Source organism: Symsagittifera roscoffensis, chromosome 5 (genome assembly GCF_963678635.1).
Source record: "Symsagittifera roscoffensis chromosome 5, txSymRosc1.1, whole genome shotgun sequence".
NCBI lineage: Eukaryota > Metazoa > Xenacoelomorpha > Acoela > Convolutidae > Symsagittifera > Symsagittifera roscoffensis.
In genome coordinates this window covers 30887513-30896714 of record NC_087066.1, presented here as the reverse complement: position 1 = coordinate 30896714, position 9202 = coordinate 30887513, and the positions used below count along the sequence as shown (strand labels likewise).

Sequence of the window (9202 nt, the reverse complement as noted above, 5' to 3'; positions counted from 1 at the left end):
ATGTTTTTATTTGCAATCCTAAATTTGTTATGCAGAACTATATCTAACCTGCCATTGGGGCGATTTGGCATTTTTGATGGATAATCATTTAATTTCCAAATTGATCATTTTTCTCTGCTAATCACCCCCGCCCGCCACCTGTGTGTGAAATGATCGGTGTCACCGCTACGCTCCAGCGCGTCAACTAAGACGTAATCTAGCAAATTAATGAACTGTCATTTTAGCTCATCTCTTCACAAATGGCGGCCGGCAACTTCTTTTTACCTGAAAATTCATAACCTTTATTTTTTGATCGATCAAGTTTTCACGCCAATATCGATGCAGTATGAACGAACAATTATTCCCTAGCAAATGTTGGTCTGAAATATAACTACCGCAAAATGCGACTTATTACGCCAACTGCATTTTGCTGGTAGCTTTACTTTATTGGCAGATAATTTTTATCGACCAACAGCGCCTTACTTCTGGGAATTAATTTTTATCAAGATGAAAATCAGTTTAACATCACGTTTACTTTTATTTTGCTTAAATGTTGATTGACTGATAATGACTACTGGAAAACAATCAACGCCTAAAAATATAAATTTTCAGGCGTCACCTTTATGAGTGAATTGCAGAAAAAGTACTTCTTAAAACAATTTTTTTGTCCTGAAAAAGGAAAAATAAATAATTAGTTCGTTTTCATGCGACAAATACGTTGAATTATATACCACCTATGGCTTACCTCTAACCGAACAACTTATTTACTTACTTTCATATTTGACTTCCGTGGAAAACTGAAACAAAATATGCCTGGAGAAAAAACTATCCTTGATTCGCCTAAGGTGTCAAATTTCGATGTTTTAGCGTTTTCTATCAGCAAAACTGCGCATGGTGACACTGCTTTTAAATGGTACGCATGGTAATACTGCTCCTAAGTCCGGCGGAAACCTGATAGCATTTCACCTTCACTCTCAAGTGATCGCGACAACAAAAACAACAAAGAAAACAACAAACAATGAAAGGATTTGGTTTACCTCCTCGCGGTTTGCTGACGTTTTTGTACTAACCACATGGCATGTTTAAACAACCATTACCATTGCCTTTACCATTACCGTTTCTGTCAGACGTGTTCTATTGTAAGAACCTATTTAAAAAACCGTCCACTTTATAATCATCTTCTTGATTAAAAATTATGATGACATTGCATTTGCCAACCTAGACGCCCTGTGACATCTTGTAAATTCAGTCTAGGACGTGTTACGTCATTTACCAATTACGCAACTTGGTGATATTGGAATTTTCCTGTTCGGTGCTAGTATCTTGTTGGTCAGGATGTCTGTGACTAAGAGGGGTCTATTGGCACCGCAAAACACGTTCCTAGAAAACATCTGCAGAAAAGCCACATCACAAAGTAAGTTCGAATTGGCAATTACTTGCATGCTGGTCGCTTTTAAGATCAAAGACGAAAATTGGGAAATGAATTATAACCAAATTCTGGTTAACCTTTTAAAAGTGTAGTAAAAACTTTCCATTTTGTTTTTTATGAATGTATGCAGATTTTTTGCTAAACAGATTTTAAGAAATGTACAATAACTCCAACAATGAAACCTAAGAATATTTCGCAATATGTTTAGGTCTTTTTTTTTTAATTTTGAGAGTTTGGCATTTGCAGCTCATTTTCAAATTCATTTTCCAAGGGTAAGTTACGCTCTGTTATTGCAAAGTGCAAGTGGCTTAAACAACGGAGTTTGGTTCTTCAACGACATAATTTGTGATTTTTTCAAATTATAATACTCGTAACAATAACAGATTCAATTTAGCTTTCTAAAGTTATAAAAAAACTCTTGAAAGAGCGTTAGGTGATTTACGTTTTCTCAAAACTGGGAAGATAGAAAATTATATACGCAAGAGTGAGGGAGAGGTGTTAGCTTGATTTGAATGAGCGTTAAAGGTTATCTCTTTTTTGAATTTTTTTACAAGTCATTTCATTTTTGTCAAAACTACATCAGCTTTTATATTTTTAAAACTTTGTCTTTGAGTTAAACTGTTTACTCTTCTTTTTGCAGTAAAACTCGAAACCAAACAAACCCGTTCATCCCCAGCGTTCAGTTTTCTCGTTCGACACCCGTAACTATTTTCAATTTCACTATCCCCCAGCCCCCCTACAAATATCTCCCACCATACTAACCACCCCCCATAGAGAGGCAAGTGGGTATAAATAAGGGGCGTCGGTGATTTGACAAAAAAGAGAACATTTTTACAAAAACGCAATTAGATTTAACACAACTTGAAAAAAAATGAGACAAGCTAACAAACTAAAGTTTTAAATCATTATAAAGTGTAAATAGCAGTCAACAGGAGATAAAATATGGACGACTATTTTTTCGATAAAAAGAAAATGAATTTAATTTTTATTCAATTATAATCAATAAAAAAAACTTATTGCTATGAAAAACAAACAAAAATCATATAACTCATTTCTAATCAAGTATAATTTATTGTTTTCGAATTTTAGAGACTTTGAAAGTCCGATATAATCATTTTTTATCTATAAATCTCCAGTGCACGTATGCTTCAGTTCCTTCCCACTCTCTTCATTTTTTTGCGGCTCCTTTTATGAAAAAAAGGTTTTATAAGTTCATTGTATAAAATGAGATGTTTTCCTTGAAGAAAGTTTCCATATTAAATTTTTGTTCCTATTTTCTCAAAATTAATGGATTTTTTAAAAACCGAGTAGTTTTTTAGACAAATTTAATATAGCTATTTTTGAAGGGCACTTTCCCTCGCTCTTTTCAACTTTCCCTGACATTTCGAACTCGCTAATTTTTAGCTGTTTTAACTTTTTTAAGACTGGAGACGTCAAGTTACAATGTAAATTTTAAAGAAAAAATCCGTTCACAAGTTGGTTCACCATTCCAAGTTTCATTCATTCTAACAATCATGAAAAGTTTTTCAAAGGTAAAATTCAAATGTGGGATTGGAGTGGAAAAATCCTAACGTTTTCTATACCATGTGAAAACTATTGATGTATTGAGCTCAAACTTAAAGCAATGTTTCACCTGTGATATTTTTTTGTAAAATTATAAGAGTTTGAAGTATGTCAATTTGGTTAATTTGTTACAAGTAACGCGCGATAATTTTCTTTGGTTTATTGTAAGCTGCAATTTAAACCGGCTCAAAAATCCTTCCATTTTGATTTGAGGCAAAGTTTGGTTGCTAGGCAGCAGTTACGCCACTCTGAACTTGAATTTTACATAACATGTCGAGGTTATTTTTTTTTAAAAATGAAAACGCAATAAAAAAGAATTTTTTAAATCAATTTCTGAATTTCTCAAAAAGATGGCTGATTCGTCAGACTTTACGGGGCACTCAAGTTTATCAATGATTTGCACTGATAAACAAGTTCTCTTTTTTGGATCGGAGAGCAGTTTGATTGAGAATACGTCACCTGTGGCGGCATAGCGGTTTGGTACAAAAGCTTTAATAGAGCATTTATCTATTTACTACTTTGGAGTAAAATAATTTCAGAGATTCTTTTCCGTCATTTTACATTTGAAGAAAGTCTCTTCATAAAACTCTTTGCCGACGAATTCTTTTTGACAGCCTTTAAGTATTCGTTTCAAAGTCTACGTTTGAGGGGCTACAAAGAATTAATTTTTTATTGTATAGCGCAAGGGAAAAAAACTTTTTAAGTAACACAAAAGATAAAAAAAACTTATCGCGTAGCAGCTAAGGACTTTTTTTGGAATGAAAAAGCTAGCTCAAAAAAGAAAACAGTTTAGCACGTCAATTTTATAAATTTTATAAATTATAAAATGAATTTTTTTTTCTAAAATTTGATTTAAAAAAAATAATAATCACCCCACACGTCATAATAAGTACTAAGTGATAGATTTTGCTCCTATTAACAAATCAATTAGGGCATATAAGCTTCCTTGAACAAATTTGGAACGATTTCCAAGACGGATTAAATCTCGTTTACGCGTTAATAGCTCGAAGTATATCGCGCGTTAATTGTCCCAAATTGGCCAAAATGGCAATCTTTAAACCCCCATAACTTTACGAAAAATGATCACAGGTAAAATATCAATTCAAATTTAAGCTCAGGGCAACAATACTTTTTGAATGGTTTAAAAAAATTCCGTCAAAAAAGGCTAGTTAAAAAGTCGAAATTTGTTTGAAGAAAAAAAAACCCACCCCGAGCACAAATATTCCGTTACTTTCGTTTCTAAAGTCGGAACAATAAAAACTGTTTTTTGATGCTCACATTAGCATTACTCATTTTCTGTATATTATTTTAGCTTATTATTTTAGGTTATATTTTGCATGTTACAATTAAATTCCACCGGGAGAAAAATTATTTAACTTATGAAATAATGACTGTGAAAGACAAAGATGTTTTAATTCTTATGGTACCTCGCTGATAAACAGTTCTCTTCATGATTAGGCGCATAGGTTCAAATTTAGTATAAAAAGGTAACTGTTGCAAAAAGAAGGGTTAAGCAATTATAAATTAAATCAAAACTTAATCCAGATTAAATCAATATTATTCGATTTCATTTACAAGTTTTTGCCTTTTAGCTCCTCATTGCTCCGACTATTAAAAGTGGAGAGGATTTTTTTATTCGTGTGTTCTAGTTTTTTTGTTATTATTTTTATTCCGACTTTCGATACGAAAGTGACGGAATATTTGTGCTCGGGGTGGGTTTTTTTTTTCAGACAAATTTGACTTTTTAACTAGCCATTTTTGACGGATTTTTTATATCATTCAAAAAGCATTGTTGTCTTGAGCACAAATTTGAAAAGATATTTCAGCTGTGATCATTTTTTGTATAGTTATGGGGGTTTAAACATTGCCATTTTGGCCAATTTGGGACAATTAACGCGCGATATATTTCGAGCTATTAACGCGTAAACGAGATTTAATCCGTCTTAGAAATCGTTCCAAATTGGTTCAAGGCTAGTTAAAAAGTCGAAATTTGTCTGAAGAAAAAAAAACCCACCTCGAGCACAAATATTCCGTTACTTTCGTTTCTAAAGTCGGAACAATAAAAACTGTTTTTTGATGCTCACATTAGCATTACTCATTTTCTGTATATTATTTTAGCTTATTATTTTAGGTTATATTTTGCATGTTACAATTAAATTCCACCGGGAGAAAAATTATTTAACTTATGAAATAATGACTGTGAAAGACAAAGATGTTTTAATTCTTATGGTACCTCGCTGATAAACAGTTCTCTTCATGATTAGGCGCATAGGTTCAAATTTAGTATAAAAAGGTAACTGTTGCAAAAAGAAGGGTTAAGCAATTATAAATTAAATCAAAACTTAATCCAGATTAAATCAATATTATTCGATTTCATTTACAAGTTTTTGCCTTTTAGCTCCTCATTGCTCCGACTATTAAAAGTGGAGAGGATTTTTTTATTCGTGTGTTCTAGTTTTTTTGTTATTATTTTTATTCCGACTTTCGATACGAAAGTGACGGAATATTTGTGCTCGGGGTGGGTTTTTTTTTTCAGACAAATTTGACTTTTTAACTAGCCATTTTTGACGGATTTTTTATATCATTCAAAAAGCATTGTTGTCTTGAGCACAAATTTGAAAAGATATTTCAGCTGTGATCATTTTTTGTATAGTTATGGGGGTTTAAACATTGCCATTTTGGCCAATTTGGGACAATTAACGCGCGATATATTTCGAGCTATTAACGCGTAAACGAGATTTAATCCGTCTTAGAAATCGTTCCAAATTGGTTCAAGGCTAGTTAAAAAGTCGAAATTTGTCTGAAGAAAAAAAACCCACCTCGAGCACAAATATTCCGTTACTTTCTTCGTATAATAAGTATGCGCCAATTTCTTGTTGTTACGACTTTCGAAGAAAACAAAATAGTTCTGCTTAGAGTGGTTTTTCAATCCGTCAATTTGTGATGATCGAAATAATAGTTATTAACAAAAAGATTTTATACTCTATTGAAGATATCGACTTCCTGAAAACAATTTCAAAAGGATATTTTACCTAAAATTATTTTTGCAAACTTCTGGGAGTTTGAAAATTGTCATTTTGGCTATGCTCTTGATTATTTTATGCGCGCTTCGAGGATATTATTTATAATGCTGAAAGCGTAACGCGAATTATTTATGCATGGCGAATTATCCCGCACAACAAAATCGTTTTAAATTGAATTGAGGCTGGCTAATCGGTGGTCTTAATTTCTTACATCTTATTTTTTTTTACAACTGAGCTTTGATATTGTCCAAAATTTATAGTTTTTAAAATAGTTTTTGCCGAAATTATTTCAGATATGGACTAAGGGACAAGCGGAACATTTTAGGGCTTTGCCCTGTTATACGCGCACTCTTGTGTGGGAGTTTAAATTGATTTAGATGTATTTGAGTGTCAAAAAAGGCAATTTAAAAAGAGCAGATCAATTCAAACGTCGTTAGACACCATGAAAGCCATTGTTGTCATGAGCTCAAATGTGAAAAGATATTTCACCTGTGATCATTTTTCGTAAAGTTATGAGGGTTTAAAGATTGCCATTTTGGCCATTTTGACCAAATTGGGACAATTAACGCGCGATATAATTCGCGCTATTAACGCGTAAGCGGAGATTTAATCCGTCTTATAAATCGTTTTAAATTGGTTGAACGAAGCTTATTCGCCATAATTGATTTGTTACAAGGAACAAAATTGGTCTTTTTGTACTTTAAATGGCGTGTGGGGGGATGATTTTCATAAAAAATTTCAAATTTTAGAAAAAAAAATTTTCATTTCATTTTATTTCATTTACTTTTTATGTTATTACTGATGCTCCATAAACCTTAAAAGGCAGTCGGAACATTCAGGGCTTCGCCCTGATACGAGAAGTCTTGTTAGTTTGATAACTACTTCCGTGAGAATTAATTGAACAGTTTTATAGGAGTAGTTTCTTGCAAGCTTTCCCATTTAGGAGCATATTTATTCCGGTAAATAAACGTCCACACGCAGTGAGACTTTTAGTGTACCGCTACTCAACGTATTGAGAAATGACAAACTTCGTAAAGCAGGTTCAAAATTCGTAAAACAGGTTTGTCGTTTTCGTTCTCGACCTTGTCTTGACTTTATCTTGACTATACAAAGTTTAACGTCAAATTTAACGCCGAAATTTATTTATTTTTTTAATTTTGACCTTGATGATGAAAGCGCATTGAATAAATAGAAATCGAGTGTTTAAAACTGCCTTGAATGCGACAGGAGCGATTTTTTCAGACTCGTCCATTTTTTGCCTAGTTTCAAGGCAACAATTACAAAAGTTGAAATCAACTATGATCTACAATGAAATTTGTCAACGGGATCAAGTTAACATCCCCCAATAGACTAAGTTAAGATCATCGACTCCAGCGTTCATTCTAAAAAAAATGCTGAGCGCTGCGTATAAAATACTCTTTTCTGATTGCTGAAACTCATTATTGAACAAATAAACGCTTTGATCACTCAAACAAATTTTCAATTTTATGAAGCATTTGTCCTATGAAATTATAAAACAGCGTGAAATTGAATCGGGGGCAGTATAACAGTGACTAAGTACAACAGGTCCAAAAATGAAAAAATGTTCAACAGTGCAAAAAATTGATGATTTTCAGCACTGTTAAGCTATTTGGCCTTTTTGACCCTGTTGTATTTCGGCACTGTTGCTCGCCCCCATAAACGGTAAAGCTAGGGCAGAAAAAATGTAAATTTAAAACTGCTCGCGAAACAAAAACAAGACTGCTCGTAGATCAAAGTAAAGCCCTGAATGTTCCGACTGCCCCTTGATCGGTATCAAATAGCTGTTGGTAAAAATCGTTTTTTTTTAGATCTTAATTTTTGGACAATATCATAAGTGCAACTATTTAATGCGACCGATTAGCTTGCCTCAATTCATTATGGAACAAATTAGTTCAGCGGTATGAAACGCCGCGCATAAATAAATAGCATCAGACTTTCGGCATCATAAATAAAGTCTTCACAGTGCGCATAAATTAGTTCAGAGCATGGCAAAATATGTTTTTACAATTGAGTCGATACCTTTATTGGTGTATAAAAAAACTGTCGTGAGAAAATTTTATTTCAATTGAAATTTTTATTGAAATGAAAAACCACCCCATGCGCAATTACTCAGCTTTTTTTCCAAATTTGGAACAAAAATACGACCGATTAGCTAGCCTCATTTCAGTTTGGATATCTTTAAGTTGGTAGAAAAAACTATGTTAAAAATCATTAGTTTGATTGCGGACAATTGACTGCATAAAAAACAACTCTAGCATAAGAGTTCTAATTTCTTCAAAAGTCTGAACAAAAAAATTGCAGCTGATTTTATCGAACATTTTCTTCTCGAAATCGCAAAATTACGGCTGCTATAGAATTGAAACAAGACTGCTTGTATCAGGGCGAAGCCTTGAATGTTCCGACTGCTTTTTAAGGTTTATGGAGCAGTAATAACATTAAAAAATTCAATGAAATAAAACAAAAGAAAAAAATTTCTTTTCTAAAAAGTGAAATTTTTTATGAAAATCATCCCCTCACACGCCATATAAAGTACAAAAGGGTATATTTTGCAATAAATGGCAAATAAGCTTCTTTCAACCAACTTGGAACGATTTCTAAGACTGATTAACTCTCCGCTTACGCGTTAATAGCGCGAAATATATCGCGCGTCAATTGTCCCAAATTGGCCAAAATGGCAATCTTTAAACCCCCGTAACTTTACGAAAATTTATCACGGGTGAAATAATTTTTTTTTTTCAAATTTGAGCTCAGGACAAGAATACCTTTCGAATCATATAAAAAAATTCCGTCAAAAATGGCTGTAAAACTCGAAATTTGTCTGAAGAAAAAAAACCATCCCGAGCACAAAGATTCCGTTACTTTCGTATCGAAAGTCGGAACGGTAATTGCACTCCGGCTGCCTGCCCGTTTTTTTGTTACTACGGCAGACTAAGTTGTATCGACAACGTTTGTTTTAAACAGTGAGAACGTATACGAGAACAAGACTGCTCGTATCAGGGCAAAGCGAGTGCCCATTAATTCGTCTCGAATTGTTTTTGGTATTTGAAATATTGACTAAGTACAAATTTTAGGCTGATAATAACAATCTTTTGAATTTTGAGTCGCTTACAGAATTAACAAAACCAATTAGTTTGCCTCAATTCTATTTCGAACAATTATGAGTGCGAATAATTTGCCATGCATAAAT

The 9202-nt window shown here is 33.1% G+C and overlaps 1 protein-coding gene across 6 annotated transcripts in view; it reads left to right on the top strand.

The window, feature by feature from the left end:
* The first annotated feature begins 228 nt into the window (after window positions 1-228).
* LOC134846925 (potassium voltage-gated channel subfamily H member 1-like) overlaps window positions 229-9202 on the top strand; it is a 60656-nt gene continuing 51682 nt past the window's right edge. For all 6 annotated transcript variants that reach the window (XM_063864367.1, XM_063864366.1, XM_063864365.1 and 3 more), the window contains exon 1: window positions 229-1393. In XM_063864367.1, coding sequence (XP_063720437.1) covers window positions 1315-1393 — 79 coding nt within the window. In that variant the 5' untranslated portion in view covers window positions 229-1314. The remainder of the gene's footprint in view (window positions 1394-9202) is intronic.